The sequence below is a fragment of the Branchiostoma floridae genome, chromosome 2, assembly GCF_000003815.2.
Source record: "Branchiostoma floridae strain S238N-H82 chromosome 2, Bfl_VNyyK, whole genome shotgun sequence".
NCBI lineage: Eukaryota > Metazoa > Chordata > Leptocardii > Amphioxiformes > Branchiostomatidae > Branchiostoma > Branchiostoma floridae.
In genome coordinates, this window is record NC_049980.1 from 6,338,876 (window position 1) to 6,362,831 (window position 23,956).

General features: G+C 39.6%; 1 protein-coding gene across 1 annotated transcript in view; it reads left to right on the forward strand.

Annotated features, from left to right (window-relative positions):
* The window catches only part of LOC118432043 (microtubule-associated protein 1B-like), a 57,062-nt gene that overhangs the window by 6,492 nt on the left and 26,614 nt on the right, over positions 1-23,956 (forward strand). Inside the window, exons 2-3 of the mRNA XM_035843549.1 lie at positions 11,283-11,509; positions 15,147-15,245. Coding sequence (XP_035699442.1) covers positions 11,353-11,509; positions 15,147-15,245 — 256 coding nt within the window. The 5' untranslated portion in view covers positions 11,283-11,352. The remainder of the gene's footprint in view (positions 1-11,282; positions 11,510-15,146; positions 15,246-23,956) is intronic.

Sequence of the window (23,956 nt, forward strand, 5' to 3'; positions counted from 1 at the left end):
ATTACATAAAAATACATTTGCAATATATATATTGTACAATAGTGTCTATATATAATACAAACATTAAACTATTTCATCATCATCATTTAACTAATAATTTTAACTAATCATCTGTTTGTGAGATAGCATATCAGCATCAACATGTGGCTTATTTGCAATACAAACTACATGTATTAAGTGGAGTCCTGGTACCCCCCATGCAGAGCCTTTTCAATTGGGCACGACAAAGTACGTATATATGAAGTGATTTTAGGAAGGTACCGGCTTAATCACGTTAGAAAGCCATAATGAAAATGTGTAAAATCAGCATAATTCCTTTTCAAGTATCCCTATATTCCCCATGTGGAGCCCTAATTAACATAACCAATCAATCATAATATTTTTGACAGTTATGCATGGTTTACACACAAACAACAGTACAAAAAAAACTTCATGACTGTCCCCTGTATAATGGTGCGGTCCAAAAAGTGGTCGGTTATTAGAATAACCGACCACTTTTGAGGTTACTGCCTGATAACCCATGGGAAATGGGGGCCTCTGATTGGCCAACTCCATCTGGCTATATGATAATATAGTAATAAAAAATAATAAAGTGGTTTATTGTCCATGTTTGGCTTTTGCAATATGTAAAATATCATTTGAAGATTCATGGTAGACGAATAAAAGGGGTTTCCACAAGTTCCAAAATAGCCGTAAAATTTGCCACCTCTAGAAATATTGAAATGATTATTTTGCTAACAATTAACGTTGTGTATATAAATGGCAATACGAGTGTGAATATTCTTCAGAACCAAGGACAGGGCAAAATGTATAAACGTGATATTTTTGTGATGTTCTCTTACTAATGATTGATATTATTCAAAATGCAAGAATAAGTGTCTCAGAGGGTCAAGATTTTCAAAGTAAGATTACATAAAGATGACAGTTTATTTTCACCGATTAACTCTTAGAATGTCTGAAAACATATAATTTGAAAATTTGTGGTCGTAGGGGTGCCCACAAACTATCTAAAAAAAGTAGCCCCTTTCTAGAAATGTCGAACTTATTATTTCAAGTACAAGTACTAGTATGTAATGAGTGTGAATATTCTTCAGCACCAAGGACAGAGAAAACAGTAAGAGCGTAAACCTTTGTTTCATAATTAGTTTTATGATATTCTCTGACTAATAATTAATTTTAAGATCTTCTTTTATCTTTGTACCCACTCTATTATAAGGAAATAACGTGAACAAACAGTATAGTAATCAATAAAATATTCTTTATTTTAGTGGTAAAATGTTGAAACATAGCGAGCGGAGCGGCCCCTTTCTTTGCCCAGCCAGTAGAATTATCGCCAGCCTCACATATTATATCGATATTTCGTATTTACCCGTAATACCACCAGCTTACTTCCACATCTGCTAGAGCGAATCTGCACATGATGAGGATTTAGAATCGTGTGCAGCCAAATAGATACAAAAGAATGGGAGATACGGCAGTCATAACTCAAAACTATTGTGAGAACGTCTCGACTGTGCGTGCCATTGGCAACGTTCGCATCAATAACTGGACGTGAAGCCAATATTTCTGGAAGGAGAGAGCGCTGTTGGTCGGTTGAGTAGGTGATCTATGCTCTTCCTGCAGTCAGAACGACATACATTCAAAATTCAATCAACTGGACAACTCTATTTCAAAACACTGGTATACAACAGAGGTCAACCGTCAACTTTATAAGGAAAATGACTTTGCTGTGCTTAAACTTAGTAGAGAGTAAAGCTTTTGAATTCAACCCACTTCATACATCAGTACTTTTTTCATGCGTTTTCTTTATAACATGCGGAGAAATGCATATTTTGAACGTAGTATAAATGATACTGGGATGTCCCTGTAGCTCATCTGGTAGCATCCTCGCGGTTTAGCTCTTGGTTCCAATTAGTTAGCAACTGGAAGACCCCGGTTCATATCTTGGGAAGAGGTTGGGACCGCACATGTCTTTCGGAAGGGACGTAAAAAGGGGGTCCCATGTTCGAAGAGTTATCTCGAGCACGTTGAAAAAGGAAGTGCTAGCAAACTCTTTCCGAAAAAAAATGTACTCTGCCATACAAACAGCAAGGAAACTATATGCCACTAGTTATTATAAGGAGGACCCAAAAAACAAAAACAGTAAGAGATACTGCAGTACAGAATCGTCGTAACAAGTAAACCTGAAACATCATGACACAAATCTACGAAAGAATATCAAGGTGGGCAATGTTGAAAATGTTTACAGGAATGCCGCGGTAGAAGTGTCACTATTTTCCTAAAAATGGATTGCAGTGTTATGTGAAAGACGTGAAATGAATTAATTGAAAAAATTATGCAGCACCAATGTATCTAGTGCCCATGCAAAATATATCCATGTAAAATTGCTTTGAGACATGACGAATCTACTTTCAAAAGAAAACATTATGATCACTTTTATCACATATGTAGCTCACCGGCTTGTCCATGCCAATGTAGGCATATGACTGAATTTTAGTACTGTGATAATGCCTTCAGTCGCCCGTAACCAAGCTTATGTCACAGTGAAGTATAAGTGGCCTACAGTGTTGTTCATGGTAAAATTAGTTCATCTGCGGTCCATAACACGATAAGAAGGTGTAGGTGGTCTCGGTATGGGTCCATTGCTGATTACATTTGATGTCTACGGAAGAAAGAGGCATTTGGGCCTTAGTCCACATCTATGCAAAGCTATGATAGCTATTGACATAAAGTTGAATGAAATAGAAAAGAGCAGAGTAGAATAAAAATAGAAAAGAATAGAATAGAATGGCATAGAATAAAATAACATAGAATAGAATAGAATAGAAAATAGTCGAGCCAAGATGACCACTTAACATTTTGCAGTTCCTTAGATCGATGTCTCATTAATTACCTAAGTATGAAGAATCATGTATATTGTAGCTACCGTGACCATATCAATTAAATGGTCACTATCAACAGGATTGATACTAGAATGGAATAGAATAGAACAGAACAGAACAGAATAGAATAGAATAGAATAGAATAGAAATCTGTGTTGGCAAGTGACGTGTAGGGAAGATACTAACTATTTAAAGTCGAGTTACATGGTCACTATGTTTTTGCCATCACTGGCTGTGTTGTATTCACTATCGTAATAGTTCACCTCGGTGAGGTTGATTAAATCGCATTTCTTCCTCCGTCTTTAATTGCATGATATGCCCGAGCTGAACTAGTGGGTCTTTGTATTTAATCGGAAGTTTGGTCATGTTCTCATGTGCCATATTTGCCAGATGATTGGACGTTCTTATCCTGAGCGGCGCAGGGATATACACGCATTACTTGAAGTGACCATTAGGCAAATGTTAGTGGAAATGTCAATCTGCGTTACACATAGTGTCAACAATTTTAATGGCGACGTCAATCAGTAGTGGGCATGTACAGAACAACGTCTGTGCAACGTCAATTCTAATAAAACACAGGGACAACGATGCAATGGAAACTTTATTCAGTATTAGGAATGGCAGTATTTTCAGCACCAAGGACAAGGAAAACAGCAACAGCAGACGTTTTCGCTTCATTACCAGCTTGGTGATATTATCTTATATTGTTAAGATAAGAATAGTCTTACCATAAACGGCAAAGAAGAACACAAACTAGAGGAGGACGTTTTGGTTAAGGTGATTATCACAAAATCAAGAAGTTATACGGAAGTTAGAAAAATCTGACAACTTTAGTCTTTTGACAATTAATGAAAATAACTTTTTTCAAGTTGCGGCTCTGTCAAAAGCAATATGACAAGACTATATTCTTGTTGCTCACACTCAGCCAGCTGCGAGGTGTGTATTGTCAAATATGTATTGCAAGGAATGCTGGGATATTTGAATTTTCCTCTGAACACAGATCTTGTGGGACTCACATATCGTTATATCACTTCTCGTAAGTAGCCACATCTAGATTGGTTGAACATGTTGCGTGATATATTATTCCATACGTGGCACTATGCTAGGTTTCGGCATACGTTAGGTAAGTGATAAAACAATGGATTATCACTGTACCTTCTCACCATGGAATTCAAATCGGTGTTTGTAGCAATCCCAACTTGAGCCTTGCATGATAACGAATCGAGTTCATCAAAACCTCGGAAGTCATGGGTAACACTCTAATCAGCATAAATGTCTTCTACTAGCACATAATGTGCACAGGGAAGGCTCTAAAATAGCACTCAGTGACTGGAAAATGCCGTTGCTATTATCTAAAATGTTTCTCTGCACAAGAGACAGGAAGAGTCACATTAACGTTTCCCTGGATGGAACAGATAAGCACAGAGAAGCTATTTCTCACTACTCAAACAAAAAGGGCATCATTTTCATGAAGGTCCCCAATAGCTAAGAAATCTGTCAGCGGTTTCACCGGGGACTAGAGATATGTTTCGTTTATTTCTTGTTGGACAGGTCCGGAAAAATCGGATCTTAAAAATCAGTTGACCGGATGTTGGCCCGATTAGAAAATGAACAGATTATACCGGAACTAGGGCGGCAGGAGTTCACGTGTTTGGGGGTTTATTGAAACCTGGTCTGACTGAACTGAGTTAGCGCTCGCCCAAACATATTCCTTTGTAGCGAAATGGACCATTGTTTTGAGTATGGCTCAATCACAGACAAATAATTAGGTCCGAGTTCAGGTCCGGACTTGGAGCCGATCCTCTGAACCTGGACCGTACTTGTACGTGAATTTTCTGTACCGGTACCCACTCTTACCGTGGACGGTATCCATTACCATAGCCAGAGACGTGTTTATGACCAACACCACCAGGCATAGGACAATTTAGGAGACTCCGAGCAAATGTCATCTGAGATAAAAGCAGGAAGATTAGAACGAAACGCGTTTAGAGTCAGGAACCGTGGCGACACTGTCAGTGTGGCTGCCAATACGTATTAAACACGGGGACCAGATATAAGCGTAAACTGTCAATCCGTATTTAGCCTGGTATTCCCTCTATTCTGCATGGAAGCAGAATCTGAGAAGCAAACAGGAACGACATGTAGAGGCAGCTTTGTGTAAGTGTGAACGTCATTTCGTAGTCCACGTAGGAACAGCAATGTTTGTGTGCATGTTAATCTGCATTCTGGGGCAAGAATGGCGGTTTTGAACGCCAGTTTGCATTTCAGTAAGATACAAACAGCAATGTTTGTGTGAATGTTAATCCGCATTCTAGATATAGACAAGAAAGGCGATGTGAACGCCAATCCTCACATTCAAAGTAGAGACAGCAATGTCAGTGTGAAATTCAATCCACGTTCAACGCAAGGTTAAGGTCAGTGTGAACGTCAGTCATCGGTTCACGTAGGGACATCAAAGCTAGTGTGAACGTCAATCCGCATTCCAGGACAGCAATTAAAAAATAATGTCAGTGTGAACCCCAACCTGCATTCCAGGACAGCAATGTCAATGTGAACGCCAAACTGCATTCCAGGACAGCAATGTTAGTGTGAACACCAAGCTGCATTCCAGGACAGCAATGTCAATGTGAACGCCAAACTGCATTCCAGGACAGCAATGTCAATGTGAACGCCAACCTGCCTTCCAGGACAGCAATGTCAATGTAAACGCCAACCTCCATTCCAGGACAGCAATGTCAATGTGAACGCCAAACTGCATTCCAGGACAGCAATGTCAATGTGAAGGCCAAGCTGCATTCCAGGACAGCAATGTCAATGTGAACTTCAGTCAGTATCAGAGACAACAGTTTTGGTATGATTCTCCTTCAGCACCAAGGACAGAGACATTCGCATACAATAAAGCTTCACTCACCAGTTAAGGGACCAGAGAACACAAATGAAGTAAGCTGCCATTTTATATCAAGGGCAAGGACAAATCATTGAATTATCATCAAGGACAACGAATAGAGTGGTAGACTGTTATTCAGCGAAAGAGACGAGACATCATTAACGTAAATTTCATTAGCCACTAGCAGGAGACAGATGTGTCATTGGGAATGTCGTTTAGCACCAAGGACAGGAACAACATTCAACAACATTAGACATCTGTCGCCAAAACCAAGGACAGTAGACGTCAAGAAGTAACTATCATTTAGCGACATGTATAGGCTGACTGTGACAGTGTGACCATTTTCAGTACCAAGGACAGGAACTGATGTCAGCGTGAATAAGCTCGTTCACCATTCCGAGTTCGCATGCGCAGTGACAGGGTTTGTGGTTAATATGTCAAAGGTGAAGACGGTGTAAACTGTTCTCGTCTCGACCATCGCATCGTTTTTCTTCAGTTTGGGACCGAGGTTGATGCGGCATACACCGTGTTGTACCTTATTCACGTCCTACCCACCTGTGAAAACACTCGTTTCAAGAAGTTGAAAAAAATTTGATGTCCTCAAAACAAAAATTGTAACAACGGCAATTCCCCTGTCAGAATCCGACATTGAATTTTTTGACAACGACGCATTTGGAGCACGTGAAATGCATTCAAATAATTCTATGGAATGCCTGTGTGATAACAGTAGAAACCCGCGTGATAACCCACGTTATCACTCGGCCCGGAACACCCGTATTGAACGTTATATGCCGGCCCAAGTATGACATAATCACCCAATCAGCATGCCGCATGCGTTAGTTTTACATCCAGTAAATCCATATCGGTGGACAATAATGGCATCGGCAATCATATAACAACAAAAGAGTAGGGATTACCCGCTACCGTTATCGTCAGCGAGTTTTACCACTTCGGGCGACAAAATTGCTGCACAGGTTTGGGGTTACTGGGTCACAGGGACGCAATTCCACCACGAAAAGGCACCTCTTCAATATTAATGAACCAAGCCCCCTCGCGGCCGCCATATCAATATTTTAGGGAAATCCAATTTTCCAGGGGTAAATTATATATCCAGCCGCCGCGCAGCGAGGGTGCACACCGCGACAAAGTGTGCGGTGACGAATGGCTTATTATTTTGATTAGGGTGAGTCGGGAAAGAACAGACTTTCAAATGTCAACCAAATCAAGTACACTGTGAGAATACGAACCAAACTCCAGACAGATCTATCACTGTTACACGGTGCTGCGAGCACACAGTTTGCATTCTGTATGTGCTTTGCATGTGTAAATCACCTTGTAACGTCTGTATAGTGACGTAAGATGGGGCATAAAAAACGCGGGAACACTGCCCCTTCCAAAGCCCATTGCCGTGCGATTTAATGGCCTTTATATTGCCCCGAGGATGTTACAATGTAGAAATGATTTTATGGGAGTCAGTGACCTCGATGAAACAATCCTTGACGCGTTCTAAGCTGCGAGCGTGGGCGTGAGAGATGAAGCGAACACAGATCAAAGATGGCGTCTTTCCCCCGGTGGCAAACACACAATCCCCCCCCCCCCCTAAAATATTCACACAGCGTCCCAACAAATACCTTTCGTAACCTTACTTAAGGCAAACATGCAAGGGAGCACTAGTGTGCTTCCGTTGAAGGATGGCCCAGTGCCTTTCCTAGCAAAGGGGGCGCATGCAGACAAGCTAAAGCGTGGGACCTCGGGCAGGATGGGTGGCATGGCGGTCACGTAACACGTGTATACCGGCAGGCGAAACTAAATCCAAACATCGTTTCTCGTCACCATGTATGATGCTTAAAACCTGCCATACGAACATATTACGCATATTGTTTTCGAAGTGAATACAGACTTTTTTGTCACGTATTTGCAAAGGGCGTCATCTTCAAGCAGATGTTTGGTTGTGACATGTATTTTACGCAAGTATGATGCTTTTTGTTACTTCAGACAAATAATGTAGTCTTAAACGAAAACTCTAAGTAAAAAAGCAACTGCATTTGTTTAAAAACATGGAAAACGACGCAATGGTACGCACACATCTAGCACAGCTATTATGGGTATGCTGGGAGAATATTGTTTTTCCCACGTAGGAAGTGCACCCCTCGCAATTTATCTGTCTCAGTTCACCGAACCGTACGATTTACACAGCCGTAAAGAACGTCTAGTATGAAGTCTCTCTCGGCAAATTACGACGGAAACGTCCCAGTGCAGCCCGCTTTATCAATTTAAAGCGTTCCCGATTGTGGACTCGGACAGATTAATGCGGCTGTATGTACCCGCCGCACGTTCGGCAACTCTAGACATGACGTCATCGTGGGAACTGGGGGAGACACTGCAGTGTGATCTCTCACTGTCAGTCAGCTGGCACGCGCGAGCAATATCAATTATTGAAACGCTTTAATTTGGTGTAAACAACTGGGAGGCAGTAACGTTAGGCTCTAGCAGGCTCCATGGAACGCTGGAAAAATAGTACAAACTCAGGCCAAATGGACAATTTTGTCAGAGGAGCCGGCCAGGGATTAACGTTATATGAAAAAATTAGTTTGCGACGTAGGGACACAAACTGTACTCTCATTTCATTTGCAGTAAACAGCTGGGAGACGGTAGCCTCTAGCAGGCTCCATAGGACGCTGGAAAGATTGTATGATAAGCAGCAAAATAGATAACATGCTATAGGAGTTAGCTGGACAGGCTAGGGAGTACCATTTGCGACGTAGAGACACAAGCTGTGCTCTCTGGTCAGCTAACTCCTCCGACATGTTATCTGTTGTTATTATCTGTCTTTTGGGCCAGTTTCTACTACTATTTTGTACCCATGGAGCCTGGTAGAGGCTAGAAAGTTGGCATACACTTTGATAAAGCGTATCGTATGAAGCCGTGTTCTTGAACATAAAGATGATATTCTTTCTTTATTTTCCGAATGTTGTGTGATCTTGTGTGGAAGAAGATATCGTAGCAACGAACACAATTCTGATGCAACGTTTACCAAAACTTCCAACAGAAATCGTGATTTCTATTGTGACTATATATAACACAACACCAACTTCGGTACATGCCTGTTAACACATTGTACGTAAGGTATTTAATGCTTTTCAAAGGGTCCAGTTACTGTTGGCAGTTACTATTGGTTATTGATGAACACAAACAAACAAACAAGCAAACAAACAATTCATCAGCCAGGCTGATGCACGTGCAACATCACCGGCATCAATTATTCAAACGTTTTCATTCCCTGTAAACATACATATGTATCCGGGAGACGGAAATGAAGCCCATTGAGTGTGAATTCATTCATTTGTCCAGGCCCTCTTTCGACCAGACATCGCTAGCTGAACGACGGTTAATTTCGGACTTGTGTGACTCCTGGCATCATTTTGGGTGATGCAATGTTAGTAGTATGTTTCAACAAAAGACATCAGAACACACAACAACAAACAAACAAAAAACGTTTAAAAAGAAATCGTTGTTTATTCATGTATATGAAAAATCTGGTCAATCGGAGGTCGCAGCCTCTAATGTAAAAGGTTGTGTTATTCACTCCACGACGTACTTGTTACACAGAGCTCACCAACACACGTATTGAATGTGCAAGTGCTTCCGGGAGGAGAGATACACATGGTGTAATGTTGAACTTGGACGTGTTTATATGTCACGTTGGTCTGAAATCCTGCCGCTGACTGCATTTGAGGACACAGATGCCCATCCCACACACTTGATTATTCAACCAAATGTAAATAGGGAGTAGGGAAGAAACACGGAGAAATTTAGAAGGGCACTGAAAAATATTTAGTAAGTTTTAACAACATGTTTTCTTCGATACTTACAATGCATTCGTTTCTGTCACACTTTTATACATGTAGAAATTTTTCACTATTCAGATGATTAGATTTTCTGAATTCTTAATATCCTTTTTTTTTCTAAATTGAAATTGGCTAGTGTCGGGGCGTTTCTCAACAAGTGTACCTCAAGTTTGCAAGATAAGAAAATAAAAACTGCAGTCGTGCATGGCGGCCCCCCTCCCCACCTGCATAATTGGACATTGCTATCCACCCCTTTACGTTTACATTTAACGATCCGCTTGGTCTTACCCCTACCGACTATGGATTACTCTGGGTTTAGGGGATTTCACACCTCACCCATCCTCCAAGCCAGTTGGATTAGGTTGGCCGAGCTTCAAAAGTTTCATGGCTTCGTAGAAGGCGGTAATAAAATGTCCACATTCTTTGGATCAAAACAACTTTGTACAAAGGTGGAATGATGATTTATACAACGGGAACTGATAAGAAAAGGACAGTTGAACCCCCGCCCCATTTGATTTTCTCTAATTATCATTGCCAAGGTTAACGTTACGTATTCTGTACCGTGTGTGTGTGCTCGTGTGTGTGTGCTCGTGTGTGTGACCGCGCGCGCGTGTGTATTTGTGTGTGTGTGTGTGTGTGTTTGTGTTTGTGTTTGTAGATAGTATAATTTAAGAAGCTGTCGATGGATTCTTTTTACATTCGCTTGGTAAGTAGCGATCGGGAAACAATGATCAGATTAGATAATGGGCCTCCTAGCGGTTTTTTAAGGTACAACAGCAAAACATCAGGTTTTGATATCTTACTCTCTTCTTTGGAATATCAATCGACCTTTTATGCTGACATCAGCCGACATGGTAGTTTCGATAACGGCCGTGCGGGTAATTTGATAATTACCAGATTGGTAGAGCAAAAGATATTGCGTTCGTGCAAGAGAAAGAGTAATTTTCTCGTCCATTCATTTTCTGTTATCTTCTAGATTTCCATCAAGATGTTTCATTGGGTAAAACTGCCCTCCCCAATCCACTGGGACAAGTCTAATATAGACAGTCCTGCACTGGTTACGTCCGGTATGATTTTGCCCCGCTAAAGTCTGATAAACAATCGCCAGTGTGGATGACTATCGCCGGCTGTTATATGACGGCAAGATGGCGATATGAACATCACTGGCAAGTGTTGCGCTTTCGATAATGTGTACTACCATCTAGGCTTCACCAGGCCTTCATACGGGGTTGTGGGTAGGGGAATTCGGCAACTATTGGGCTAATAATTGTCCAGCAGAGATAAAGAGAGAGAGACTGTTAAAAGGCTAACGTTTCCTCTTGAACTGAGCGGGAGAATACAACCCTATGGTAGCCAAACTCCACTTACATGCGTATAGCGACCTTAGTTATTATGGTAGATCAACGTAGTCAGTCATGATCAGTATATCACAAAACCACAGTTTACAATTTCAGATCGTTTCTCTGAAAAATTGCTGACATTAGATTGTATCTAGTTTATGCTGTTTCATTTACATCTTTTGTTGCATGATGTTATCTTGTCTCCATGTTTGCAATATTGATAATTGATGCGTCTGCCTCCGCCAAGAAAAAAAGAATCGATGATTTTTTTTCGCCTTTTGCCAAGCAACCCGAATTAACCTTCCGCACGCCTGACCAATGGCAGGTGCGGACGGCTGCGTCATCGCCGGTGACGTCAGACGTAGGGCCCGTCTCCCAGTCAGTGCCGTGGTGCCATGGCTGACGCCGCCTTATCCCCATCTACCGCCGGTCCTCCACAGTCGGACTCCGACACCATGGCGGACAGCAACGCCAAGGGCTATCTCCTAGCCATCGTCGGCGAGGTCGACTCGCCTGAAGCGCTGAGAGCGGCGGCTGAAGCCGTCGGAAGAGGTAAGCTTCGAGGTTCTTCTTTAAAAAAAAAACTTTCGCGCCTTTCTTAATTATTACTGCTTCTATAATTTGGGTCAGAATTCCTGTAAGATGAGTTCACTAGATCTAAGGCACGAACTTGATGATTTAGCGGCGTCGACAAGTAGCGCTTATAAAATTGCACACTGTATATGGGTCCAAGCCGAACCGTGTTGCATTGGTGATCACGATTTTGCCCTTTTTTCCTATACCGGGGCGGGCACTCGGTAAACGTTATACCAGCAGCCTGCAATACAAATTCCCGTTATGACAAAACTGCTTGCTTAAATCTGTTATCAGTCATAACATGAGAGTTTTATGTACCATAAATTTCTTACGCTGCATGAATCTAATAGTCTTTAACGGTAGGAATAAGCCCAGACCGTTGTATTGCGACTTGTGGCCTCACTGGCATCGATAGGACCTGTATACCCCATGGGGCCGGCGATTGATTGCATGAAAAATACATCTCCGTCAGAAATACATGTCCCCACGGAACTATACCGCTTCGCCTCCGGAATATATATTCAATTTCTCTCCAATACCCTGCAATATCTCACCCATACCTCCTCACCGAGACAAAAATATATACCAACTCAAGCAAGCGATTCAATTTTGTCGTTCTAAGTTTATTGGGCTGTATAGTAGTAAATAATTGAAGGCTGGAAGAGAGAGAGTGGAGGGATTCTGGCCCTTATTGCCTAATTGGTGCACCCATTACTTAATGCCCGCCACCTGTTTCAGGCCAGTAAGCTGGCACAATGGTGGGAGAGGTATTACAACTGGGGGGTCAATTGCGCACTTTGCAGGGGTCGCAGATAATGAAGCATGCCCCCATGAACCCCTGTCAGCTCGCTGGTTACGTGCTACATAATATGTGGGTCACTTAAACTTCAATAGGAAAAATGTGAAAGAATTTATAAAAGTATAATTTTGAAAAAAAATTGTTTTTTATATATCTGATAGAAAGTGAGGAACTAATCATTGTTTGCAGCATAAACATAGCTTGATATTAAGGGAAGAAAGCAAGTGTGAAATAATTGATAAAAGCATAATGTTGGAAAATTTCTATGTTGTATATATCTAATAAAAAATAAAGAAATAATTGTTTGCAGCATAATTATAGCTTGAAATGCAGGGAAGAATGCAAGAAAATACAGGGAAAAAGTGTAGTAATACCAATTTGTTGCCTAAGTTTTTGTGGCCCCAATAACACATATTTAGTAGTGAAAATTCTCAATTTTATAATGCTAGGACAACAAAACATAAATTATTTTTGGGCCATTTTTTTCGATCATCTCATAATATCCCTTCAAACTTCTGCAAGCTTCTTGCCTTTCATTAGAAAAGCTTCTAATTTGATTATCATATCAAGTGACACATAAATGAGATATTTGCTCATTTGCAATTCTCCATCAGCAGTGCTTACAGAATATGCAATTCAAGCTAAGTGAGGTAGTGCTTTATTATGCAATCCACTGATAACAATTTTGTCAGCTTGCCAAAATGTCCAACACAGTAATGTTACAGACTATCATATATCTGTCGCTATGGGGTGAATTATGATTATGCTGTGCCCAGACTTTGCCCTTTAGTGTCTGAATTATTGGACTTTTGCAGCAGAAATATGCAATAAAGTTGCGTTCATGTTCAAGTTTTGGAATTACTAAGAGTCTACTTTAAAAAGGTTGGCTGTCTTTCAAGAAATTCAGAGAATGTGTTAGGCTGTCCCATTCAATTAGTTTCCTCCCTAACTTCGAGGCATTTAAGTGTTGAACCAATGATTGCACATTTTCATCCCACAAGCTAGGTACAATTTTTTTTATGGTGTGCATGAGCCAACAAGGAAAGCGGAGCTCCTGCTCTAAATTTGGGGAGAGAAAACTCTTTCACTAGTAAAATGCTTTTGATTACTGTTGGACACACACATAGTAAGATAAGTATGTGAGATAATGCTGGTTCATAAAAAAAATTAGATTTTATCAGGACAAAAATGACTGTAAAACCTACACGTGAAATTCTCTCTCTCTCTCTCTCTCTCTCTCTCTCTCTCTCTCACACACATACACACACACACAAATACATCAAGAACCAAAACCTGTGTGGTGGCTTATATCATATAAATCCCTGTAGAAACATCCAAAATGCTGCAAGGCTGATTCCAGGGCCTACACATGCCAACTCCTTGGCTCTAGGGCTAGCAAGCCCCCTAGGAAATTCTGCACACAGTCCCCCAGGCATTGAGATCACAGGCTGGCATCCAGTCTAACGGTATTACAGACAAAATGGTGACTCATCTTTATTCTGCAAAATTTATAGCCACTGACAATTAGTCTACCTTTTAATGTAAGTAAGATTTACCAGAGCCCCTCCTTTCTTCCAAAAGAGCAGCTGCCTGGAATATGTCATTGCTGTTCTTTTTAATGAAACCCCTTGGGGACTGTCATTTCTGTAAAACAGATAAGAGGGATTCATCAAAATGCAGCCCCAGGATGAAGATGTCACATTGTATGACAGAAATTGTAGAACATGATCCTTTTTTGCGCTGTGGAATATATGTTATATAATAGGTATTGTCATCTTCTGCAATAACCTTTCATTTGCATCTCCCTGGAAAGACATTGTGATGAATTCAATACTGGATTTTATGAAATTGCTTAAGGATGGATTCTAAACTTAAGATGCAGCTGTCAGTACAAATTTCAGAAAAGTGTAAATTCAGTTGTTGTCTTTTTGGTTCAACTTCTTTTCAGTTTCATTCCATGCAACATAGCAGACTAATTAAGGTTCCAGAAATAGCTAAATATATATTTAGGGAGGGGCATGCACATTTCTTGTTGGGGGCCAAGAAAGCTAGCAAAAATTAAGACATGTACATCTGGTCTTGATAGTTCATTAAGACATGATGTACATCTTGTCTTGACAGGTGTTTAAGACATGTACATCTGGTCTTGACAGTTCATTAAGACACGAACATCTTGTCTTGACAGTTCATTAAGTCTTGACAGGTGTTTAAGACATGTACATCTGGTCTTGACTGGTGTTCAAGACATACACATCTTGTCTTGACAGGTGTTTAAGACATGTACATCTTGACAGGTCATTAAGACATGTACATCTTGACAGGTCATTAAGACATGTACATCTTGACAGGTCATTAAGACATGTACATCTTGACAGGTGTTTAAGACACATCTGGTCTTGACAGGTCATTAAGTCATCTTCATGTTGTCTTGACAGGCATTAAGACATGTACATCTTGTTTGACAGGTCGTTAAGTCATATACATCTGGGCGTGACAGGTATTAAGATGTGAATTAAGACAAGTCTTGACAGATTTAAATTGAGATGTGTGCATCATACTGTAATGGGTAATAAGATGTTTATTTCTGGTCTTGACAGGCATTTAGACATGTAATTTTTGTCTTGACAGGCATTAAGACATATCATTTTTGTCTTGACAGGTATTAAGACATGTGATTTTTGTCTTGACAGGTATTAAGACATATCATTTTTGTCTTGACAGGTATCAAGACATGTATTTTTTGTCTTGACAGGCATTAAGACATGTAGTTTTTGTCTTGACAGGCACTAAGACATGTAATTTTTGCCCTGACAGGTATTAAGGCATGGCCCAACCCTGCCATGAAGGAAGACGTCAGTACCGCCCTGAAGGACATGATGTCCCAGAAGCCTTCAGTCTCAGACGACATTCAAGGTGAGAATATTGCACCCCTGGGTTTTAACCCTCAGCTTACTAAGGTAGCCATTCTGCACTAAATTTGTACTGGTTATGGGGTTAGGCAGCATTGAGAAGGTTAAATTGAAGGTTAATTGAATACAAAGTATGGACATAGTATTATAGACATAGGGAATGGCAACCTTTGGCAAAACATGACAGTAAGTGTAAATTTACTGTTAACTACTTGTTGATTACTAACAGTACAATTTCAGTAAATTTTCAGTAAATCAACTTTTAATGTATTACTGAAGCATTTAAGGTCTGGAATTGTAGGGATACTTTATGAGAAACCTTGTCAGACATTGCCTGTAAAAAGGTGGTATTTTAGAGTTGAAAATGTAACAGTCACATTAAGTGTCATTCTACTTACCTTTTAGTGCGTGTGAAAATTCTGCCATTATTATATATTGCATGTCTATAATATATTTAATTTTATCAAAACCCCACTATTGCTTAATTACTTAACACTGTGAGAGTTTATCAATTGAAGTTTGATGAATTAAATCTGAAGCCAAGTATGATAGTTCACTGAAGTTCAACATGGTTACTTGTACTCATTACAACTGCACTACATTGTCACAACCAAATTTGGACATCTCGAGCCTGGATGTTCCATCTGTGTGTCCCATACATGGACCGTTTTGGGGCCAAGGTCGCTTCCTCTCCAGTACTGAACATGGTTTTCCACTCAGTCGGATTGCTGGTAACCAGGATGTTTGGTTTGAAAGGGTCAGAGGTGCATTTTTTGCTCTGCATGTCACCAAAATCCATTCATGACAATCTCTAAAGGGGAAAGGCTCAGAGGGAATCAGATATAGTAGGGAGAATGTCTCCTACCACTGTTGTTTCCCAGCCAACTGGTTATAATGTTATGTTGGCAAGAGACGTCTTATTTCAATCAGTTCATACTTTGAACTTTTTTTTAATGTTCAGCCTGCTTGTATTGCTTATGGGGCTAGGTAGCAGGGACAAGTTTAGGGGGGGGGGGGTCTACGATCATCCCCCTAAACATGTACAGTTGAGCCATTCTAGTATACTATCTAATCTGAGCACTCTCTTCTTCAACATAAAATCCTCAGTGCAGAGTCCCTTTCATGGAGTATGATTTAGGCAAATGCACAATTGGGATTTCAGACCCATTTTTGTCAGTCTGGTATATCTGATTCTGCCAGCACTTGTGATCCTTTTGGCTAGTCCAATGTCATGACTCAAATGGGGGAGCAGATGGTCAAGTAGTTTCTTTAAGTGCACCACTTTCAGCATATTGCCCTCGAGCTGCTCTGCATGGATTAGTTCAAGACTCTTTATTTGAAGTGTTTGTCACTGTCTGCAGTTTGGTCTCCAGAGACTATATCTACACCCAGGCTTGCTGTAACATCTGTTAACAGCACTCTTTGTTGAGTATCCTTAATCTGATTAACAATTTTTGTAAATTTAAAGAACAGTTGAACCATTCATGCTCAAGAAGTATTATTCTCCATAAATGATAACTTAAAGGTAATGGTAGTTCACCTTTGTCTGTGGCAATTTTAAAAAAAACACTGTATTTTGGAATATCAAGTTGACAGACGTTGGTTTCAAACTGCAATATTTTCAAAATATTACAATTGGAAACCACATCTTGATTTCCCTTCCTACCAAATAAATGATGTTTTTAAACATATGATCTGCAGGTAAAATGTGAACTAAATCACTTATATTAAGTGTTACTCATTGCAGTTGATGAGGGAAGGTTTTGCATGCTTTTATTGATGGTATAATCAGCAATATCAACGGCAGATACAAAATCTTTAATGTGAGAGCCCTTAACTTATTCTTCATTTTCATACAATATGACAAATGCATTTCGTGACAGTCACTGTATCTCGCTGTAACGTTAACAACCGTATTTCATGCTCGTATTATGTCATGCCTAAAGACACAGTCAAACAGTTCAGAAAAGGGATTATCTTCTAAAACCCCTTGACTAGCCTCACATGGAGGTCAAGTTCAAGTAGACATTGTCACCTTTCCCTTTGGTAGCCTCAGATTTCTTAATGTGCTGTACAAAATACACATCCGCAATGGGGTTTAAGGCTTCCAGTGAGTTGTAAAACTATATAGGCTAGCCTTTGTGCTCTGATAGAGGTCAAGTTCAGGCCAAAGTATAGACAGCTCCCACATTCCCTCCAGGCAACTGTGCAAACTGAGTGTTTACCCCCAACAGTACGCTTGCCAACTGACCTCTCGCTTTGTACATGCACGCCGGTGAACCAAAAGGCATTCACCCTTCATGACTTGTGTAGAGACTGAGTCACAGCTTAGGCTTCAGATTCCTCATGAAACATTGATGACATGTGGGCCATTCAACAAATGGACTTTTCAGCCTGGGTTTGCTCTTTGGGGAAAAAGGGATTTGGGAAAGCTGTGATGACAGGAATGTGTTTTGGTAATGCTCATTGGTCCAGAACATTAAATGTGACCTGAGTAGAATGAAGCAATCAAAGGTTTTTAACTGTCAATACATCAGGGAGTTTATGGCTTTGATATACCCTTGCCCCTCCCATAAAGCATTGTTTCAATTTGTTTTTATATTTTCTTTTTGTATTTTATGGGAGCAAAGGTCTAAGGAAACATATGAAATCATATTCATCAAACAATTTTAGAGCACTAAAAAATCTAATAACTGATTCATTATTTGTCTGGAGCAACAGTTAAAATCTACTAAAATCTGAATTGTTTTCTGCTCAGGTATAACCACCCTTCATTGTAATACAATAGCTTTGCAGGCACAATATTTGCAGCATATCACACCAAATGAATCACACCGGAAATTTCTAAAAATATCTCATATAGCGTTACAGTGCACTATATCTAGAATTGAAATGAGAGCAGGTCTTTACTTAAAAACTATCAAGAAATGTCTGTCTTACCCATAACTTATGTCTCGTATAGTTGTAAATCGACAATGAGAACAATTTCCCCAAAAAGTTTTTTCTTCAAGCTTTTCTGATAAATTAAATCTCTAACAACAGTGCATTTTGCTGGTAGAACATCATTATTAACCCTCAAACCACCGTATGGGGTCAAAACTGACCCCAGGCGTATATCAATGTGTGCCATTATGTCATTTCTGGTCGAAAACAAATTTCCTTCCAGGAGTTTGTTTGTATATATGTCCTATAACTTATCTTAAGTTTTTACCGAGATTGGCTTATTGTTGATTAAGTTATCTTAGAAAGTTTATGCATGGTCCAGTGGGGTCAAAACTGACCCCAGCATTTTTTTAAACAAACTTTTGCGACCCACACCTAAACTACTTATCGTAGGATCACCAAATTTTCAGAGAATGATGTACATGTAAGCCAAAATTATTGTATTAACTTTTATGCCATTTTCATGGTATATGACGACATTATGACGTCATCTAGGTAATAACGGCCGCCATCTTGGATTTTGACTAATGACGTCATCAAATTAGCATAAATTATGAATATTGAGTCATGAAATTTACGTTTAATTTCATAAGATGTGATAAACAACTGTTATTTGCCAAGAAAACCTTAAAACTTAAATGTTTAATACAAAATTAGAAAATTTCGTAATAAATATGTATGTCAAAATTCCGTTGCCATGGCAACATGAAAAATGATGAACATACTTTGTTCACTGAAAATGTTTGCTATCAACATTTTTTAAAAAGTTACCAAGTTTGGTGGCCCTAGCATAAGCCATTCAGGCGCTATACGGCATTGAAGTCGGTACAGGCATCAAAAACCTCATTCCCGGTCTGTATAGCGTTGGTGCAAAATGTGGTCCTCATCATCTTTTGCATAAATTATGATGATAAGCTAGACATATTCTCACCTAATCATGTCAAATTATCCCACGTAGATTAATGAAACTATACATATATACAAATCACAAAAAGAGTCACACAAAAAACTGTATTTGTACAAAACGTTTTGGGGTCAGTTTTGACCCCATACGGTAATCTACGTCACAAAAAAGCTTCGGTGGTTTGAGGGTTAAGGGATCAGCATATCAACAATCAAATCTTGCTACTGTTTATGCACCCATGAATTTTTTATGTTTTAGACTTGTGATAATGGATCAAAGCCAAAAGGACAAATCCCCCATTTCCGCTAAGTTTACCCCCAGTCGTGACCGGGTCCAGTGCACCAGAAGTTCACATGTCCCACATCTCTGCCCCACGAGAGTACTTAGAGTGGATCGTTAAGACTTTAATGGGATATCTATGCCCCAGGGAGTAGTAAAATGACAGACGACAGTCCTATTAGAAGTGAACGCTGAAGTAGACAATGTGTCTACATCCCATATTAATACCAGCATCCACACTTTGACAGGTTATTGGTTTTCCATGAACTTTGATCCAATATTCATGATGTATGATAAGGTGTATAGATTAGAAAAGTTTTATGACAGTGACTTCATTGATTTCAAAAGTATTTGTTACCTAGGCAATATTGATTTGAGTATATGGGTGACTCCTATGCAAATAAGCAAAATGCCCCCCCCCCCCAAAAAAAATGTTGCTTTATTCTGAAAGTGGTCAGAAACACACAACATCTGTAACAATCAACTTTGGAATCGAATTTCATTGGCATTGTATGACATTATTATACATTTACATGGCATATTTGTGCTAATTTTTGGAAACATACAAAAAATTGATGCACATGAGGATGTCATCCACATAATCAAATCAACATGGCCTTAGTGCATCTTGTTACCTGAAAATATAACATGCTATTTCATGGTTGAAAACTATGCATGTTTATTTCTTTATGAACACCTGTGACCATTCTGCAAAAAAGTCTGTGCAAAAGATGGCATCAATCAAAAGTTTTCAACAGCTCAACACCTTTTTTTACTTTCTAAAGTTCAACCCTTTTGGCAGTAACTTGTTAACTATAATTGGACTATTGGGAGTATTGCAATTAAGAAGAAAATCCTACCTTTCTACAATTTCCATTCTTCATCCTGACAAAGGGATTCACCCCAATCCACCAGTAATCCGACTCGGAAAAGAATTAAACCCATTACGTAAAGCCGTAATCCTCGGAAAATCTACCCTTTCCTATGGTCACGACTCTCCCTGTAGCTGTAAAAACCGACATCAATTTTTGATCATGTAGAGCAACGATTTTTCACTTTTATGGCTAACATAATGGGAATAGCAAATGGTAGCTTAACTATTGGACTTAGGCCAGTTTGACATGTGGGGTAGGAAATTAATTGGAGGATGCGATCGTTATTCACCAAACTTGCAGAGCACTTAGAAGCACTATGTATCTTTTTTAGATGCCAAAGTCTGGACGGATTTGTATCCATTATGATTAGATTCTGTATGTGTGCTCATAATTTCTTGAAAAGAAACATGTCTGCAAAGATAGAGAATTAGAAAATTTCCGGATGCTCATGTGAAAGCATTCAGCACCAAGGACAGGGACGCTTTTGAAGGTAAAATTACTGTGATTGTTGTAATGTTGTAGAGATGGCCTCTTGTATCTAAATCATATTTGGCTTTTGAAGTTGTAAGTTGGAAACAAATATGACTGCAAAGATAAATCAGTAGAAAATTTCCGGATGTTCACATGATAGCTTTCAGTACCAAGGACAGGGACGGTTTTGAGTTAAACTTATTTTGTTGCAATTCTATGTTACATAGATGGCCTCCTCAATTCTTATATGACCCAAAACTTGTTTGGCATCGGGAGTTACAACTTGAGTAAGCATTTTAAGTGCTTTCTGCCCATAAAAAGTCATTTGGGTCAATTAGTGGACTTGTGGCGACAGATTTTCTTCACACAATTTTGCCATGAACAGAAAGCCATGAAATTTTAATCAAGGTTTACCAAAATTGCCCCAAGCGTCGATGAATGCCAGCGACAAAAGTTGCTTAGGATTGAATGCCAAGTACATGTAGATCTTGTCTGGCGTTTTTTTCTGCCGTGATATTTACCACAGAACAAATGCCCTCAAGAAAAAGCACCTTGCAATGTCTCTCAAGTCTACATCAAGAAATTACAAAGCCTGCCAATGAAAGGGGCTCTGTTTGGGAAATCCTGTATCTAAATACCCTCTAAGGCAGACATTGTCAAAGCATTCTATCACCTTGAAACTTGCCAATGAAAGGGGCTCTGCTTAGGGAATTTCTGAATCTAGATACCCTCTTAGGCAGACATTTCCGAAGCACTCTATCAGCTTGAAACCCCTTTGAAGGCCCCACAAACAGTAAAACTCAGTAATTGAGGTATAGCAATGAAAGCAGACATCAGTCCATCACCAGTCCCCACCCAATCAGCTCCCAAATTAGTCTGGTCCCTCTGATGTATGACTCATTACAGAAAAGGCTTTTCCTGTTCAGAACCATCAGGGGCCGTTCCCAGATTGTGTCAGTTGGCTGTCCTCCAAGTTTCTGGCTCTGTGCTTTGTGCTGTCTCGCTGGGGTTTGCTCATGAAGGCATCTGATAAAGACACATCAATTCAAGTTGTTGGTTGTCGGATATGAGATGCTGCATCTGAAATAAAAGAGGAAAAAGAAAGTGTAATGTGAAAGTTGACTCCGTAGTACACATTTTGAGGAAAGTTTTTAGCACTCCATAGTTGATTGGTATAAGTTGTCCCTCTGTCTATAGGAGAGTGCCTAGTACTTCTTAGAGGATCTAATTAAACCATGACAGAACGTTGTATATTTCTCATATATGGCAGTGCTTACATTATGTTATACATTCCGTACACAAGATAAAGTACCCCAAAATGAACGCACTGTATTTTAAATTCATTTTGTAATTCTCTCAAAAACACAGAAAATGCCATTTTAGAGGGCTGAATTTTTTTAATTTTCCTGGGGTGCTTCATCACAAAACCCCTGCACTCACAAGTCCCATAAATCTGCAGAGAACCCCCCCCCCCCCCAACAAATTACTGCCTGCTGTCTTACAAAGAAGCTTAAGATTCATTCGTCCATTTTCATTCTGGGCATTGTCATCAGACTAACATGTGGCAAACATTTGATCATATTTCATTATCGATAGCTTTCTGGTTACATGATGAATTCCTTATTTTTCCCCCTCATGTATTCAAGTATGCAGAGACGTGAATGGAATATTGTGCATGCAAAGTAGATAAGTTGGCTTTCATCCAATGTCTGGTATTGCACTGTGGGCACTCAAACTCACAATGTCTATGTTATGCATGGCACCCAAAAGGTGCGGCACTGCAGGGTTCAAAAGTTTACTCAACTAACTTTAGAGATAAAGAATGAATTTTCTTATGTTTTGTGTATTTTGTTGTCTTCTAAGGCTTTTATGTATTATGCAATACCTACATTATAAAAAATTGGTAGAAATAACACAACAGTGCTGCGGTAAATTAACCCCGCAGTGCTGCCCTGGTGCCCCAAGTGCAGTGAGATACCACCTGAAAATTGCTGAATGTAAACTTTGACATAATAAGTTAAGTCAGATTCATATTCCTCAGAAAAAATCATCAACGGTGAATGTTAAAGGGTACAGAATAATGCATTTATTGATAAAACACGCTGATTCAGTATAAATGAACTGTAGGGTATAAAAATTTTCAAAGCTTTAACTTTTCCAAATCTTCCAAACTAAAGGATTCTACAAAACCTCAAAGTCCTGTTGCAGAGAGAAAGTTCTAAACATTTTCAGACTTGGGGAAATTATTTGCTGTCAACGCTCCGTGGGGAAATCACCTTTTGGCTCCTCCCTAGAATGTTCTGTGACCTGAAAGCTTTCCCCCTGCAATATCGGCTGGCACCCCTTCCGTAATGCTGTAACAAATCATTCAGGCGTCCGTCATTACGCCTTACTGGGGTCAGCCCCACTTGTGTATCAATTCAATTAAAGCACAGCAAGGGGGTTTGGTTGGTGCAACTTCTTTTTTTGTTTTCTTATTGCTTAAGAACAATTTTCTAATTACTTTTTAGCACGCTGGAATTCTGCTTGTTGATTTGCCATATCTAAAAGACAAAATGTAAATTTGTACGTATTTCATTTTGCTGTTCAATGAAGAGAAAAATTCTACTGTAATATATAATTTTGAGGTCATCGGCAAAAATGCCATGAGCACTATATGTATGGCACAAATGTTTATTGCTGCAAAGTGTTTAAGAGATGTTACAAAAATGCTAGGTAAACTATGTTAGATCTAACATTCAAGTCTTTCCATTTGAATTTTAGCTCATTATGCACCTTTCAGTGATGGAAAATTCATTATGACACAGCTGGTGTGTTGGTCAAAACTTTAGCGCAGCTCTAAGTACCCCTATGGCCCCATGTGGGACAAATTTGCACACCAATGCCCCCACTCAATAACGAATATCAAAATGTTTATTGCATTACACCTTCCTTTCAACCTGTGCAAACATTCTAAATTCGGAGATAAAAATCTCCTACTTATTATGCAGCTCATGTATTTAATACATGAAGAATGTTGTCTGGAATATCACTGTAGACACACTGTACCGACAGCTGCCTATATATATATAGCAATTATTACAATGGCTCCCTATAGGGAAAGTGTCTAAATTATTCATGACATCCATGTAGAGCTTGTTGCACTTTTAGAATATCTTGTTGATTGTTTGACTGCTTTGTTGTCACACTAGTGGAAAATATAATGAGTGCAATCTCATCTTGTCTATTTGTTTAAGTCCTAAC